The 18,749-nt window shown below is 35.0% G+C and overlaps 1 protein-coding gene and 2 long non-coding RNA genes across 3 annotated transcripts in view; 1 reads left to right on the top strand and 2 right to left on the bottom strand.

Annotated features, from left to right (window-relative positions):
- The window catches only part of LOC117563690 (putative neural-cadherin 2), a 159,041-nt gene that overhangs the window by 39,312 nt on the left and 100,980 nt on the right, over window positions 1-18,749 (top strand). The window contains exon 3 of the mRNA XM_034242133.2: window positions 12,745-13,560. Coding sequence (XP_034098024.1) covers window positions 13,506-13,560 — 55 coding nt within the window. The 5' untranslated portion in view covers window positions 12,745-13,505. The remainder of the gene's footprint in view (window positions 1-12,744; window positions 13,561-18,749) is intronic.
- The window catches only part of LOC117563518 (uncharacterized), a 201,680-nt gene that overhangs the window by 181,460 nt on the left and 1,471 nt on the right, over window positions 1-18,749 (bottom strand). The gene's annotated exons all lie outside the window — the stretch shown is intronic.
- On the bottom strand, window positions 2,058-2,720 carry LOC127565283 (uncharacterized). The gene is made up of 3 exons (XR_007954653.1): window positions 2,582-2,720; window positions 2,359-2,522; window positions 2,058-2,290 (listed from the first exon to the last, which is right to left on the bottom strand). It is a non-coding gene; the product is annotated as an uncharacterized LOC127565283 (long non-coding RNA).

Below are 18,749 nucleotides of genomic sequence, written 5' to 3'. Positions count from 1 at the left end.
TATTTATTTCAATAAACTGCTCATTTAGCAATTTAATTTATTTATGTTTGCATGCAAACCAAATAAAAAATAAAGATATTTTCAATTGTTGTGTCGCTTGTTTATTTAAATATTCTGAGCTTTGGAATTTTCACTTGTCGTTTTTGTTTTTGCACATTCCGTTCAACAATTTCCGGCCGCCAAGAACAACGCAACAAAAGGCTGACATGTTTATGCGTGTGTGTGCTTGTGTGTGTTTAATGCACACTTGTTTTGTAATGAAAATATGAAAAGTGCAGGCATAAGTTGCAAGTTTTTGCCATGCTGTGGCAACTCGTAGTTATCTATGGCATGTATGCTTTGAACTTGCCACCTTCCGTTGTAATTCACAACAGTTTTGTTGCCAGTCCGATAACGACAAACACACACCCAGTGTGTGTGTCCGTTATCAGGTGCTTCCTGTTGTTAAGTTTTGTTGGCCAAACTCTGCTCACTAGTAAAAACTGGCCACAGTCGATGTTAAATTTAATGCCACGTTATAGCAGAATGTTACTGTGCAAAAATCAAAATCAATTCCATTCCTAAGCAAGAAAAAGGAAAGAAGAAATTCACTAAGGGAAAAGCAAGCGGGACAGAGAGATCATAACGCTGATGCTTATTGCGCAATTCAAAGTGCTCTGCTCTGCATTTGACAAGAGCAACAATTGCAAGTGATAATAAAAATCAAATGTTATTGAAGGGGCAGAGAACAGCAAAAACAGCACAAAGAAGCAGCGCACACCAGATGCAAAGCAGCACTAAGAATACCGAGTCTCGGCAGCAGTAAAAAGTCAATATGCCACTCTGGTGCATTACTCAAGTAGGTAATGTTGTGGTCCATGAAGATGGCAAAACTGGCAAGCCAAGAACTTGCCACAGAGCGACAAAGCAGACACGACTGGCAGAGGGAGCAACAGAGTTGCAACAGCTACACAATTTTGCTTGTGGCAGCGGTAAAAGTCGAGTTTTGTGGAACATCTTAGTTTTTAGCCTTCTGCTGCCTTTTGTTGTTAATCGCCTGCAAAAAGCAATGTACTCAAGTGGCACAAACAACTGTGTACTGTGTGAATGCCACACTATTCAGTTTTTAGATGCACAAATGTGGTTTTTTCCCCTTCTTGAACTTGCCACAATCATTGCAATTGCATTGTAGCAACATGTCACGCAAGTGCAATAGTTCAATGCTAGCACAATTCTTCAGCATTCGAAATGAAACGTGATAAAGTTGAAGTAATATTCAATAATATAATAATTCAAATTGAAACACAGCATGAACTTAGTAAATAGGGAAATTGTCTGCAAAAAATGTTATATATTATATAACCTCTAGCTATTAAATCATTTTGATTGTAATTACATATTGTAAATATTTTTTTATTGACTAACATAAACTTTTTATAAGTTATTAGCTTCGAGGATTATTGAAAGCACCGAACAGTTTAATACGTTATGCTTCTGGCAAATCAAAGTAGCGAAACTGTAAACAGAAAATAAGTCAAATGTGTTCAACTGTGAGATATCCGATAACTATTTTGAATGAAAGCCAAACAGTGAGGAATTATTCTTAAAATATACTAAATCAATATACCACAAATACACAAAAATAAATCATAGGGTATATTTGGCATAAATATTTTATTTCTGGAATCATAAAAATAGTAGTTATATATACATACATACATTTCCTGCAGGCAAATTAATTTTGCTCTTGATTTTATAAAAATTTGTTCCATTTTTAAGTATTTTTTTTTAATTCGGCTTTTTTTGCCCTCACCCAATTTGAAAACAAGTATTTTGTTTAATTTAACAAATCACATATGAACATTAAGAGTAAAGTTAATTAATGAAAACAAATTTCGGCTATTAGATGAATTGCGTATGACTTTTGACAAAACAAAAATACAGAATACATGTATATAAATCGATTTAGCTTTGAACAACACGTCGTATACTTGACATGCATAGAAATAGCAGCAGAGATAGATTGCGCGAATGTTGTGCAAAGTGAAAGTCAAAGTTCATCAATTTGAAATTCCGAGAGTTTACCTTTATTGATACAAGTATATAATATAAATACAAAAACAACGAAGGCCTACAACAAATACTATAGAGCTACTATAGAGATGTGCTGACTGCTATTTGAAGTGGTTCCCAATGAATTCGAAATGTGTTTTTGTGCTGCTCGCTTCTCAGAAGTTGCTCAATCCATTTCAAGTGTTGAGTTGTTGTGGCTGACGTTGTTCATGTTGTTTTTCTTGCTTGCTTGCTTTTGCTTGTACAATAAATGAACGAAAAGCTATTAAGACTTGTCGTAAGTTCAACAGTTTATTGGCTACTTACCCATTTTTGGCCCACAAACACACAGAGCAGTGGCAACAGCAGCAGCAATGAGTGGGAGGCCAAATATTTTACCGTACTTAATTGAAAATGCACTCGAGCTCGTGCTTCAGCTGTTCTCTCGTCTGGATGGAATTCAACACAGCTCAGCTCAGCGCAGCGCTTCGCTACTCAACTCAACTCGACTGGAGCATTTCTAATGAGCACTTAACAATTACGTACTTACTTGCGTCCCGGGTGCTTCCAATGAAATTCCTTTTTTCCTCTCTACGTTCTACGCTCTCTATCGTTGTTTTACTGTCTGCACTTTTGTATGTGCTTCTCAGCTGACTGTTTAAGTTTATCGCATACTTTGCTCTAGTTTATTCAGCAATGTTCGTTTAATCAAAGCCAACTTGACCAACAATAAGGACAACTTGTCGCCATTCCATTGGGGATTTACCTATTTCCCCAAGTGCTCTGCAAGATTCACTTCATTTCCTCTTTATCACTCTCTCGCTCTCATTCGCTCTTCAGCTTAAATCAAAGTGAACAAGCTGTCAGATGGACTCTTCAACTGTCTCACATCATGTCGCAAACTCAAACTTGCATTTGGCATTACTCAGCTCGCTTTTGCATTGATTGGACTCTCGGCAAATGTTTGTCCTTTAAATATTTAAGCAAATTGAAGACTAACTGTGCCATAATTGCTTGGCCACATGACATAAGCTTCAGCATTCGCATTCGCATTTGACTTTGCCTTCGAACCGAAACCGTAACCGAAACGAAAATGAAAATGAAAACGAGCTAAAAAGGCTGTCGATTGGGTCTCGCATCCTGATTTTGAGGCAACCACAGCTAAGTGGACGGCTTCCCTTATGAGCCACAGTCAGCTGAACTGCTGCCAAAACTGGCCAAGTAGCTGGGCAAATGCTAACAAGTGGCTCGCATGTCTCTGTCGAATTAATAAACCAGCACTCAGTGGCCAAGCACTCTGCTCTTACGTTTCTGCTTGTTTCTTTTCGTTAGGCACATAAAACCAAACTGTGATTTCCATACCCTTGAGCCCAAGCAAAGCAGGCGAGTTGGGTGTGCTGAATTAGGAAGTTGAATTCGAGTGAATTTCATCTGAAATTACTTTCGCATTTCAGCTTATTTTAATCACAATTATATGAGTAATTATTGCAGCATTAATTAAAAAGGTATTAATTTCCAGTAAAACTCTTAATAGCTATATTAATAAATTATATAAAAGTTTCATACAAGCGTCGCTGGGTAATTGATATAAAAATATTATATTGATATTGAAGCCTTATTACTTATTGTAATACTTATAAAAGGTATTTTGTTACATCAATATTTATTTAATTCAATATATATAAAAAATGAAGTCATCTTGTGTTTATTAAATGTTAGTTTGTCGAATAATTGTGATATCAATTAAATTAATTTTTTTTTTTTTTTTTAATATTTAAAATGAAAATATAGAGAGTAGTAGACTACCTCAAATCCAAACTTTGTTCAAATAATAGTAATACGATTTTTATTTATTTCGGAAATCAATATATATTTTATTTAATTGTTTATGTTTTCCACAATATTTATTGTATAAACTCTACATTAGATATCTTTTCTATATCTTTAGAAAATCATTTCTTCTTTCAATGGTATGCTACATAATAGTTAAGTTAATATTTATATTTATAATACAGCGCAACATTAAGTCGTGCATTGCCTTTGCCAATGCGATTACATTTTATTTCTGTACGATTTTTTTTTTGTGCTTGCTCACGACGAATTTATGCGGCAGGCACGTTAATGATATGACCAAGTCCATTTGAGTGTGTTTCTGTGTGTTTTTGTGTATGTGACTGTGTGTGTGTGTTAATTATGCACGTGTGCAAGACACGGAGGATGGGGTCAGGTCGTGTAACAGCAAACTTGTTTGTTTGTGTGTATGTTATGATAATGAGCAGCAACAATTAATCGTATAAGGCGCTGGCAAATGCGATAAAGGCAAATGAATTTTGCGAGTCTGAGTGCGAAAAGCGCAAAAAGAAAAGCATTGAGAAAATGCGCACACATTAACACTACTCAGCCGTTAGCTTAAATAGTCTGCAGTAACTATTCACACACACACTTACACACACATGCATATGGGAAACACTCTTGCGACTGGTGTGAACTCTTTAGCCCATTGTTCCCATTGTGATTATTGAAGTAGTCATTGAGCTCGCTCTCTCTTATGGCTTTTCCACTCGATTGTTGTGTTTCCCAAACAATTACAATAAGTGCCACGCCCACCACTTACATCCGCCCACCGGGCAAACTCGACCATGTTACAGCGCATTGCAAAACTGTTTAATGTTTAATAACAAGCATTTAATTTAAAGGCCACAACCATTAAGAATAAAAGAAATAAAAAAAGGGAACAACGGAAAAAGTGGGCGTGACATGATCAATTCACACTTCATGCTTTTGTCATTACTTGAGTCAACATGCATTCAATCTGATGTATTACCAGCCAATTGTTATATAAAGCCAAATAATTGCATTCCATTTGCCAATCGAATCCAATCGCATTGCATCGCATCGCATCGAATTGAAATGAATCGCATGAATATGTGACACAATTCTTGCCATTGCAAGCGTTTAAGGGCTTAAATCTGTCAACAATGTTGGCGTGTGGGCTGAACTTCGCATGCTTTAATTATTTATTGTAGTAGCTTGAGTGCGTATACTTGATGTGAGTGTTTTTTTTCTCCAGAAGATAATGCTAATTAATTTTGGGTTGCAAAAGCATTAAAGAGAGAGAAATATTCATTTTTTAAATGAACTGTTAACCAAATTTTAAGCTAACGTAGCGTATACTTAATGTATTATTCCCTTGATTGAAACACATCAAGTATACGACATGTGATGCTATGAGGAGGCAATACTTAAAGTGTTTGTAGTGACTCCGCTATTTCTTTATTTGATTAAAGTAAATTTAACCAAATCTTATTAGTAATTAATAAAAATGCACAATAATTAAACTGATATGATTTTTGTCGGCTTTACGTATACTTAGTTTAATGTTAAAGATGTTAAGAAAGATTAAATAAAAAAGGACTAGAAAAAAATGTTGATAGACATAAATATCGTATACTTGATATTTGTTTGTTCTTATAATTATAATTGTTATCCGCCTGAATTCTTATTCTAATAATCTGAAATAATATTTTAAATATACATAGGCAATGATTATTCGCTTTATATAGAGAAAACGATTTAATGACCGTATCAAAATTATCAGAAAATGTGGTAAATGTCGTATATTTAATAAATGTTCACTACATTACTATTTTAATTCTTGTCAATTGAAAACTTAACTTTAATATCCCATAGTAAAAATAATATGGTAATAAACTATGACAATAGTTTTTACGCATGATTATTACCTTCAATCAATATAAAATGTGAAATCTCGTAGTTTAACTTTTATGACCCCAACGCAACTAACACGGTAATTACAATTTCAATGGCTGTCCTGGTGGCGTGCACTTACTTTTATGGAGCGCACACACTGCTTGCTGTAAATGAATATGACAGAAACGTTGATCACGTAGCACTTGCCAATTGATTGTGAAATATGTTGAGTTGGCAACGAACGGTCAGATGGTTCAGTTTTCTCAATACACATGCGGCAGCAAAGCGAGGCATCATTGCTCGTGCGCTGAGTGATTTCGTAATTAACACAAACTGTGTGGGAGAAGTGAGGTAAGGTGGAGGTGGCTAGGGGGAAGTAGGAATTGCGGTGGGGTCAAGCATATGACCCTGGGCAGAAAGACAGAGAGAGTGAGGGGAGAACTCTTCACATTCACAGAATGCCAGCAGGCACGTGAGCATAAAAAGCTCGGGCACACGCATCAGGCGCAGAATCTAGGATGCCTGAAAGTGTTCAATGTGGATTGGGGTCGAGGTTCAGGTCGGGTTCGGATGTCATTTGGGTGGTTTTTGCTGAGTGCAGAGTTTGTCCCCCCATGTTGATGGCACAGAGCACAGAGCACTGTGGCGACGTGACAATAAAGCGCCGAACCGTTAAACTATTGTGTACTATAAGGATTAATGACATTTACATAATTTGCTCATGTGCGTTTTGTGTGTGCTTAGGGAGAGCAAAGTGTTGCCTTCAACGTCGACGTCGTCGTCGTCGTCATCGTCGCATAAAACCAACAAAGCAACAACGGAAACATACATTGGTATTGGCCACTCGCACGAAACAGCTGCTGCAACATGATTGAGCTTTCAATTTGTTGGGTCATTCTAACGCCCCTTAACCTCCGAACAAACTCCTCTTCAAAACCACTTTCCATTCCCAGAGCAGAGCTGCAAAACCCATCAAGCAACAGCACTGGCAACAGTAGTAAAGTGCGTTCAGTATGTTTCAACAAATTTCTGTACATTTGCCACGTGGTTTGCTGCGCTGTCCTTCACTCTGATGCGTGTTCATTTGCCACACTAAGCCGCTGACAATGAGTTGCATTCTGTGGGTGAGGGTTGGGAACGGACGTTCAAATCTATGTTATTTTGTAGCGAGAAAGCAAATGTGGTGCCATGTACTTTTATTTAGCAATCTGATTACCTGTGATTTCTTTTGCCACCATTGGCAAAAGATTTCCTAACCCCACTTCTAATTATGCTGAGTGTTTGCCATAACTCTCTAATCTCAGCTTAGTCTTGGTCATTACCACGTCGTACGTTAGGTAATAAACATGGTAGAGAAATGTGTATTCAATGCAAATACTGCAGATGACACGCTCGAGCAGTGAATCGTGTCGAGTTAGGAATTTTTGACAATTACAGAAATAACCGCAATGGCAAAAGCGAGCGAGTCATTCATTCGCATACAAAAATAGTAGCTGAGAGAGTGAGTTGTCAACAGCATAAAAAAAGTAAAGCAACAACAAAATTGTGTAGAAAGAAATGGACGCTGTCAAAAACCACAATGGGAGTCACTAGCTCGATTCGTGGATCACTCACACGCGTGGTTTTTGGCATAGCTATGAGTATGAGTAACACACACACACACAGAAGCTCATGTCATTTGATAGTTCTTTTTTCTCTGTCATGCCACGCCCCCTGACAAACGCCCATTCAATTGGTGTACACATTGCTCGGGCAGCGACGCTGACAATTGCATCGAAAATTGGATTAAGCCATCATGTGGCTAAAAGGAAACCAATGGCAGCTGTCTGTCAATCTGTGACAAGATTCAGTCGACACGACTAATAACTGAGCTATCGCTCATAATTAACGACTCAAGATTTGTGCTTGGAACTGGTATTAGAGTAAAGATTTGCGATAGCTATTCACATTGAACATTCACTTCGAGTGTAGACTTGTTAATAGCATAACATAAGCGAATGCTCAATTTATCATAAAGTTAACACAGTACACACGTATGTATATACATATGTACATTTAATTACATAAAAAATCCGTTGGAATTTTTGAATTATTTGTAATAGTGTTTAGTTGGATGTTTTTCTTTAATAGCACTATAAATTAAAAAACGTTTTTTATGAATATATAATATTTGAATTAATTAATCAATTGACATTCATCATCATTGTGATAATTTTTTGATGATAATACTTATATATTATATATTAATAGCATAACCGCAGTACCGCAATAAAACAAAATATAAAGGCTATTTACTTTAAAATCAATTATTTTAAGCACATATACACAGGTATTTTATAATATAATGTATATAATATTATAATATTTAATTTACTTAGATCTAGGGTCTTTTCAATAGAATCCATTATTTTTCAATTAAAATATTATAAAGTTTTTTTTTTTTTGTATTCCCATCGTTGCTTATAATTTTAGAATAATATATTCAGACCAACTTAGGCTTTGTTAATTTTTACAACAAAGTCTTTAAAAATGTCTTTGATAATTATTCATATTATAAGTTACAAATAAAAATATATACATATATTACAATTCTACAACAATTTAAATATTTAATAAATTGAAATCTGTAATAATTTTGAAAATAAAAAAACTCTACAAACGATTGAAATTTTCAAAATAAGAAGATCATAAATACCATTTAGTTCACATGCTCAAATGTTTAAATTAAAATATATTTAAGAAAGGATTAAGTCGATGTTGCCGTAATAATGTTCTCCATAAATCCGCAATTTCTTTAGCAACTAAGCTGCCCTGTCGCGTGTAGAGCACTGTGAAAAATTACTGGATGTGTGTGCAACAATTTCAGTTCACTTATTTTTGACTGTCGCTGGCCGCTGTGTCTGTTGCTGTTGTTGCTGCTGCAGAGGAGGAACTCGAAGAATGTTCGCGCATGTATGAAACATGCATTCGACTGGTTTGCGACTACGAGAATAGCGTTTTATTCGACAACATACTCGCAGCTCGATGTCATCGCAGTCAGTCATATTTCATAGCAGTTTTGTCTATGCGGTACATGGTCTCACTATTTGTCTGACTGTCTGTCTCATCTGTCTGTCTGTCTGTCTGGCTGGATGGTTGGCTGGTTGAGTCGCTGCTCTTGTTTGCTGAAAGCACGATAGTAGCAGCTCGGTATATTTGGGTTTGCGTTTCGTTGATGCGACGTGATGTGGCAAGACTTTTGCCTCGTTGAGCATGACAATGCCAAAAATAGTTGGTTGCACAGCAACAGCAACAGCAACTGAGGCAGCAGCGTCTAGTCAAGTTTTTCCAACTGCTTTCATCCGTATATATATAGTATATTCAGTATATATATATCTGGATTGCTGGATTACACGTGTCAGTGGCCATGTCAATTGTTTGAATGAGTTGCCCGCTTAATGTGACGCTGTCCTAACTGACTGCTGACAGCTGTGGTTATTTGTGGCCCAAATAAATCAAAACTATCGACAAGTCCTATGCTATATAGTTAGTTGCTGTTCATGTGCAAAACCACATCAATTAAATTTGTCAAAGCAGTCACCATTTCACCCGCTTTCTCTTTTTGGCAAATGTCTTTTGCAGACCAACGTTCACTCATTATACTATTCGCAGTAGTCGCGATTATCATAATCACATCAGAATATCAGCAGCTTAATTATCATAAGCCACATGCTGATTAAACCAGCCCACATAATCATAATCAAAAAGTTGTCGACCCGTTGCGAACTCGCGACATGTGTGTGCGTGTGTGCTTGTGGCATGCGGCTTTAGGCGATAATGAAAACGAACTCTAGATGGCGCTAGTTAATAATTTCTGCATTTCATTTTTGCGAACAACTTTCTTGTTAGATGCTGCCAATTTGAGCTCCCTTCTCTATCTCCCTCTTTCACATTCTGTCGCTCTTTATCTCTCTCTCTTTCGTTCTCTTTCTCCCTCTCTTCTCATGCTAATTTCTTGCCTCGATAAATGGCAAAGCTTTTAATATGCTTAAACTGAGCGTAAATTTCGGTCAAACTAATTCGATGACGACAAAGAGCTGAGCATCTCCTTCGAAGGACGTTGAGTAGCAGCAGTAGAAGATGATGCAGCAAATCGCTTGGACTTGAGAAATTGAGTTGAACAACGAACACGTTGCGCATTAATAACTTGTGATTTATAGGATGAGGCCAGTGTCCTCCAGCTGCATTGAACAACAACAAAAAACATAAGACGAAAATGGTGTCAAATTACTCGTAGTTAGATAAAACTTTTCTAGTGTGTGTGTGGGTGGGTGTGTGTTTGTGTGGTGAAAAGTTTTTGCATAATTGGTTGGATGTGCAAGAAAATTCGATAGCATAGTATGAAGTCATTGAGTGGATAAAGGCAATATTGAGGTGTCGTGTTAAAATACAAGCACAAAGTTAGCTAATACTTTTAGTCGACTTATTATGCTATTATGCATAATTAAAAGTGAACTTGTCACTATGCAGAAAAGGTCAACAAATTAATATGGAAGCCTTATGATATTTAATAAGTAATTTAATCAAAATATTAATCAGTTGACAGCATTGGAATTGTATGAAATTCACTTTGTGGTCAAAAGAATATCGATTATTTTGGCATAGATTTAAGGCATATTTTGCGCATTTTGAAGCATTAAAGCAACAATTGCGACAATCGCTGAAATAGGGAAAGCCCTATGTATACAAGTAAGAGCTTGAAGCTTGTGGAGCTTACGTTGCAAAGACAATGCGAAATGTTGGCGAGGCTGTTGCGACTGATTTCTAAACTGCCTTTTGTTTTGCGGCGGAACAAAAAAGCATTAAGTATATGATAACCATGCGAGGGGTAAGCCGCAATAAAGTAGCGAGAGTTGAAGGAGGAGAAAAGGAGAAGGAGGAGGAAGAGGAGAGAGCAACAGCCCTAGGCTGGTTGGTGTAAGCGATGCTGCAAGTTTTGCCACAATGCACAATTTTTACGCGCTCTACTTCATAAATTAAATAGCAGCCGAGTGACATGGCACAGTCTGCGTATGTGTGTGTGTGTGTAAGTGTTCCTGTGTGCGTGTGTGCGTAGCGTAATTTTCTATACACAAACTCATAGGGAAAAGCGGAGAAGGCCCATTGTCTTCTGCGCTTGTTGGTTGGCAAACAAAAAAAACGTCAAGAAAAGTAATTCAGTGCACAAAAGAAACAAGACGAGAAACAACGAAAAAAAATGCCAGACGAAATGAGTTGAGACAGGATGGCACGGGTTGGAATTGGAATTGGAAATGGGAATGGAAATAGGCATGAGAAGGCGATGAGACATTGTTAATGCTCCAGTTTTGACAAAGGCAAATGACACAACCAACTGCAATTTCAATAAATAAAAACGCAAAAACTCTGACACAAAATTGACAGCTGTGAGCTGCAAAAGCTTTAAACATAATATTTCAATTTTCATAACCATTTTCGCTTGGCAAATTTCTTTTTTCCATAGAATACTCCACACAAATTTCCACTAAGTCTTTATGTCTGGCATTAATTTACCGTTTGACTTGCTGAAGCTGTAACCAACCATTAAAATGAACTTACTTAATTAATTAATTATTTTTTCATTGAAATGTCAAATGCAAAAAAAAAGAAAATATGCACACAAATTAAAAATGGCGACAAAATGCGGGCATCAGTTTTCACCATATTTTTATCAATTTTCTTTTCATATTTATCGCATTTTTAAATCGGACTTAATAATGCAGTTTGAAATATTGAAGTTGTTGCTGCAAAGTTTGCATTCATTATTTGTGCTTGTGCAATATTTATTATGACAATATTGAACAGAACGCCGAACGTGCGCAGATCGGGCGTGCATTCATCCGGACAGAAAGCGAATGCGAAACATAAAGAGTCAGAGGTGCCTTTGTTTTATACGCATAATTAACCAATTGACTCGAATAAACAACAATTGCAACAACAGCAAAAACAATAAGAACAACATCAGTTGCAGCCATAAAAACAACTGCATTTGTTGCAATCAACTGCATATATCAATCCACTCGCTTTGTCAATGCAAACACTCAATACAACAGCAGTCTGAGTTTTTTTTTATTTTAAAAAATAATTGCAAATATTTATTGTAAAGAATTCTGCGTTTTCATCTTATATTTTTCAGTGCATAAAAAGAGGATTAAATTCTGTGTTTTTTGCAAGCAAAAATATTCAAATGCATATTTGCAATATCGATATCTGTTATCGTCAAATCAAAAGCCAGTTGATTGATAGACATAAATAGTCAACAAATAAAGCTTATGTTTTCATTTAGCATCTTTTTAATTATCAACATCGATACAGAAGAAAGTAAAAACAAAATGAAGCTACACATAATTTATTAGAAATAATTTTGTTATATAAAACACGAAATAAAATAATAGTGTAATGAATTAAATTGAATATCAATTTTAAAAACATAAAAGTAATATTTTTAATAAGTATTTGCAATCTATTTACAAACTAACAATTATATAAGAAATACTTTTGTATAGGCAAAAACACTTACTTAATACGGGTCTTAGTTGCTTTGGCTGACAATCTGGTATATTTTAAATATAGTGTATTTTTAATGTAGTATTATATATGTATTCCAAATACATCTTTTGGCATAATTTTAGTGCTTTTCGGTATATATTTGTAGAATATGGTTCTTATAAGTATACCAAATATAGCCTTTGGTATAATTTTCGTATTTTATATTAATTAGGTATATATAAAAATTAATATCGCAATGCTCCAGCACACTTGACTGCTTCCTTACTTCTAAGTAAAAGGGGGGAAATATATATAGTAAAAATATGAATTAGAGTACAAAAACAAATACTTAAAATATGCTGAATTTTAATTAGTATTATGACCTTAACCTTTGAAATATTTAATGAACTAAATCTGAAGAGTTCCACAAAATTTAATATTAATAATTTCGTCTTTTGTTTCTTTTTCTCTTTGCAGCACTTCAATTCGAATTCAATGCCACAATATTTGAGCACGTGGTCGCCATATAATAACATTAACTGCAGACAGTAGATACAGACTCTCCCTACAAACTATATACAGCCAGCTACATAAGTATATACTTCTATAATAAAAATATACTCACAAAAAAAGGAAAGCGAACTGAAAATTAAAGCTGTAGCAGAGATAAAAGAAACCACTTTGATTGCAACATAAAATTGCCATAGAAAACTGCATAAAAATTGCAACGAAAGCGGGTAAAATAAAATACAGTAAGCAGCAAGAAGGAGAAGGGAGCAGAAAAGAAACGAAAGCGTAATAGATAACTGAAAAGAGTCAAAAAGTCGTCGACAATTGTCGATTCTAAACGGGGTCAGTAATTTGCTGCACGATTGCCAGAAGAGCCAACGGCCCAACGAACTGGAAGTTTAATTGCCTTAGCATCAGCCTCTGCTTCAGCTTGTTGTTGTCAATATTCGTTGTTGGTCTTCGTTCCAACTTGTCCGCAAACGAATGCAACAATTAAAGGCAAAAACTTTTCGACAAAATGCAGTTGCCTACGCTAAGGCGCCAATTCGCTGAGAAAATTCATCGACAACACTTGTCCACTGAATAGGCAACAACGACAACAGCAACAGAGAAAAAGGAAAATTTAACCCGAAAAATATAACATCAAACTTCGCCAAAAACCGAAACGAAGAAGAGATAATCGAAAGGAGGAAGGGGCGAAGCTTATAAATTGTCTGCTTCTAATTTGAATGGACTCAACAGCATTCGACATACAAATGCATATTTGGAAACTTTTGTTAATTGGTAAGTGACAAGTCTGTATATGATTTTCAACGAAAGTGAAAACTTTAAGCTTAACCCTTGCAAACCCTTTTGTTCAACGCTCCAGTTGAAAGTCAAGTTGACTCGCCTTGTAAACAGCAAAGGCATCGCCAACAAAATGAGAATGCTAATTTCAAACTTTCAACGCGCTGCATTCGTTAAAGAACCCAAAAAAAATAACGAAAGGGAATGTAGGGAGGCAAGTACACAAAAAAAGGAGAAAACAAAAATACAAGAAGTAAAATAAGAAAATGAATATGACGAAGGCGCGCAAGTTGTAGTTGTAGTAGAAAAAAAAGGGTTCAAAGTTGCAGGTCCACGTAGTATTTTCTTTGGCTTGTAGTATCTTCTTTGCTCTTCGCTCGCATTCGCCCTTCATATTTAAGTTGGTTTGGTCCTGGGAACAAAAGTCCCTGGCAGTCACTTTTAGCTACTGATGCCGCCTCAAGAGCACTGCAATTTGATACCCTGTAATGTCGTTATGCTAAAAGGAAATTTGAAAAAAAGAAGATTCTTTTTAACTTTTGAAGGTAATATGAAGTATTGAGAATTGGATTGATCAAATTTAAGGTAAAGAAATAAAGCATCCCTACAATGTTTTGTAATTATAGTTTTTTCTTACAATTAAACTCTCAATTTTATTTTTTTATTATGTATTAAAATGTCAAGAAAAAAAGGAAGTATAGTATTTAATTTCAAACCACGTTCTGAATTAGCTATGAAAGCAGGAAAATATTTTAATTTAAACCTAGTTCAGAATTTGATATTGAATTACGATTGCAAAATATAACTGTAATTGGATTGCTTATGGCACTGAATTTGGTTCATGCAAGTTCACTATTTATTCAATTCGAATCTAAAAATCAGTAAATTTGTTTATCAGTTGTACCCTAAAATTAAATTCTGCCATATCCAACAACTAAATTAATTTAAATTAATTGTAATTAGTTTTAATTTTTGTATTTTCAAAAGATATTTTATTTTAAATACTTGTATCTTAAAAATATATTTTTCTGCGGAAACTGTAGCCTTCAAACTAAGATCGCATACTTTACTTATTACAGGATATTTTGTAGCTTCAATCATTCCTTTCCTTCGCTTTTTGTATGTTGTTTTTAGCACATTTTTTTGCTGCTTTGCGTTGCGCTGATTTAAATAGTACTCGTAGTTTTGCCCACACTTTGCCTTCTGGCCTGAAGAAGTTGTTGCAAGTTTCGTTTGTTGTGCTGAGTGTGCGGCAGCCGAGAGTAAAGTGTTGAGTGTTCGTTCAACAGTAAAGAGGTGCTGCTGCTGCTACAGCTTCCCTTTTCCCTCTTTGAGTCGTCTCTCTCTCTCTCTCCCCATCTGTGCTCTCTCTTTGAGGTGTTTAATTATGGAGTAGCAGCAGCAACTTGCGGCCGCTTAGTTAATTTTGCTTTAAACTTTTTAATGTTAACTTTATTAGGCCTGGAACGCAATTTGTTTGAGCGTAGAAATTAATTGCACAAAAATGCATCAAATTATACAAAAATGCTGCCCAGCTGCAGCTAATAACTACAATTTGCTCCACTTTCAACTTTCTTCAAAAGGAGAACAAAAATTGATGAGCTGCTCTCGTTGTAGGGATTATGAAAACAAAAACTTTGGGAGATAAATTGAATTTTGGGCAACAATCTTACATATTGTGAAGTAACTTTCTAGTTTGGCGAATGTGACTTAATTAAATGCTCTTAAATACATTTTCAATAAAAATAGTTTCTCGTAGGTAAATTGAAAATCAAAAAGATAATTGCTGCAGTTTAATACCACAAACTGCATTTAAATTCTGGTTTCATTTTCAATTTCTCTGTGCAACTCAAGAGTGTGTGTATTTTTTGTATGTGTCTGTTTCCGTTTCTGATGTGTCTTTCATCTCTGCCATGTGTGGCAAAAAGTTTTGAAAAGACATCCTGACAGGCAGGCAGCAGGCATTGCTGCACTTAATAAACTTATATAGTGGAGTCAGAAAAGCGTTTGAGACGGAAACTTGAGCTTGGGTTCAAGACTCTGACTATCTGCGAGTCACTTGTGCTGTGTTGTTGCAAGTTGATTGATGATATCGATAAGTTCTTATAAATTGCACCCACATGTCCTGCTGGCTGCTGCAATAACAAAAGACCAACCACTTCCTGCTGTCATTTCATAATGCAGCACTCCACATGAAATTCACATGAATTTGCATTCTCTGACCACAAAATCCAGTCTCATTTCTCATTTCGTTGGCATTAGTTCTCACACTGAATAATTATTCTTTAGGTATTAGCTCACGCAGCGTGCTCGAAACAAAAAATGAACTCCACTTGAGACTTTTTTTAACTGGGAAAGAGAAAAAGGCTGAGAGTGAATGCCATGCATCTCTTTTTCGCTTAATAAGTGACTTGCATAAGTATATATAAAAGTGTGCATATATAAATTTGCACTTGGTCTGCTAAGCGAGTGTTTTTTTGGGGGCAAAACAAAAGCCAAAGCAAAAGTCAGACGCTAAAAAACTGAACAATTAAACTTTGACTGAGTTTTGCAAGTGGCAGACCAAAACTGTTGGTTTTTTTTTTGTTTTTTGTTTTAATGAATGTAAACCTTCTCAGTTATGCAAAACAAAATGGCTGCAAATTGCGTTGCAAACACACAAACACACACTCAACTGCGAGTGTTGTTGTCACTTTATGGGTGTGTAGTGTGCTTGACACTTCTTTCCCTTTGCCTGTTTATTTTCGAGAGGTTTATTGAAAAAGACAACCCGAGGGCAGTGCAGTTTACTTTTGTGTTCTTGTACTAAGCTGCAGCATAGAAGTTTTGCTCCAGTTCCCCTAACATTGTTAAGGTAGCCAAAAACAATACTTTCTCCATCGCTGTTAGCTTCTTGTGGCAACTCTTATAATTTCGTAGTATGAATTTTAACTCAACAACAGGCAAGTCTCCAAAGGTTCTTCAACATACAATAATAATTTTACGAATCTAAACAAAGCCTTTTTGCTATAAAAATATAGCTATAAAATGTTTCGGTTACTGTTTATCGAAAGCTTGTTCGAATAGCAGCAGACGTCTTATATTATTATTCTACGACATTTTTCGCTCTTATAAAAGAATGGATTATAAATGCAAAGACTTGCCTACTCTTATATGACTTATACGTAGAAAACTTGTCCTGGTCAAATTGTTATAATGAAGCTTTTAGTACAATGTTTTGTATAAGTATAAGTTTAAGCTTTTCTATCTTATACGATTACTATTTTCAAAGTGTAGAATGTTTTATATATATATTTTACACCTGTATAAAATGCACTTATACATTTTAAATATTTCGCAAAATATGCCCTTTGCTTATTATACTAATAACACTGTATAAGAAATATCTGTAAAACATAGGCGTTATATGATACATATACGACGTATATGACATATACGACGTATATTTTGCTTCAGCAATCTTCTTATAAATTGAAATGAAAGTTTGTTATACTGATTTAGTACATATAAAAAGAATAACTTATAACAAAAGCAAAATATAAGTTTTGGTATAAGTAACTTCTATGTCAAATATAAGATTCAATATAAGTAACTTCTACGCATACAAAACTTCAAATTACAAAGTGTCTTAAAACCAAATGTATAAGCGGAAATATGCCAAAAGCTATGACCGAAACACTCCGAATTTAAATTCCTTGTATTCACAAGCTTAGCGAACAAATTCCCTTGTCAAAAAGGCACATTTTGGTTATCCCAATTTTAAATTATTTCACGGTTTGCTATAAAAATGGAAAATAGGCAAAACTGTTATATGCATAGCTGCAGTAAGAGAAAGTACTGTTTCTCTTTAACGAAAATAATATGAGGCAGCAACTTAAGGAAATTCAAATAATTTCATTTAATATATAATATTACTTCATATACTTTAGACAATTTTGGAAAATCCAAATTTTATTTCATTTTGATTTTATATAAAGTATTAAACTTATCAATATTTATCACAATATTTTTGCTATGTAAAATTCGAATTGAATTAAACAGTTTGTGACTAGCAAATTTATTGCAATCAGTCCATCTGACAGTTGATTTTGTGACGACCGCAGTTGTCATTTTTCAACAAATGCCATGTTTAACTTATCGTGGCGCAATTACATAAACAAATTACAAATTACAAGAGTGCCAACCGAAGCGTCAGACCAACCCAGACAAAACAGCAACAACAACAACAAGAACAAATTTGCAAACTAGCAACAAAATGTTAACAGGCCAAGCGATAGCAGAAGCAACACAACAACCAACCACAGTAACAGGACCAGTGTTAGAAGTCGGGGCCAAAAGTCAACTAAAAACTATAATTTGTGTGTGTTGCATAGCCCCATTAAGCCCCGCTCTCTCTCCACTCTTCTTTACCAACACACACACACACACAAACACACACACATAATGAGTGTAGTTTTATTATTGTGGCTTCATTTGCTATGCACAAAGAGAGCATCAAGAGGCGAGGCGAGATAGTGATAGATACAGCAAGGAAGAAGGAGACAGAGGGAGTGGCAAAGAGGAGTCAAGTTAGCGGCCGCATCTAAAATGAAAAATCTCTAGGACTCATGATATATGCACATACTTAAAAACATATACAGTTACATATAGACTTGGCGAAATATTAGAATGCGTTTGCCAATTTGTGTGTGTGTGTGTGTGTGAGTGTGAGGGCAACACTTGTGGCTCTTGTGACCCCAAAATAATCTATATTAAAGCCACTCCAAGGAGTTTAGTATGAAGAATAATTATGCACAAATCGTAAATATCAATAAGAAGTTTACCCAAATTATGTTAATCCCAACTTTGAGTTTAAGTTTTCAAGTTAAGTTAGAACTTAGTTAAGTTAGAACTTAGTTTGTTAAGCGAAGCTAAAAAGGCGCTTTAAAATGGATAACTAAATTTCAATATGTTTTTGATATATTTAATAAGTTGGCAATTTTTCTTAAATTCATATTTTACACAAAAAATTTTATTAACTATAAACTACTAAATAATATATTAATTTTTAATCAAGGAACTAATATTTAATGAAAGAAATTTAATAAGCCAAACATTAAAATAACAAATAATTGAAGTTTGTTAAACTAAGCTGAAAAGGTGTTTTAAAAGGAATAACTTAATTCAAATAACTTTTTAATAGATGT

Source organism: Drosophila albomicans, chromosome 2L (assembly GCF_009650485.2).
Source record: "Drosophila albomicans strain 15112-1751.03 chromosome 2L, ASM965048v2, whole genome shotgun sequence".
In the NCBI taxonomy this organism is placed as follows: Eukaryota; Metazoa; Arthropoda; class Insecta; order Diptera; family Drosophilidae; genus Drosophila; species Drosophila albomicans.
Note: the sequence above shows the minus strand (reverse complement) of the source record. Positions and strands in the feature narration are given on the sequence as shown.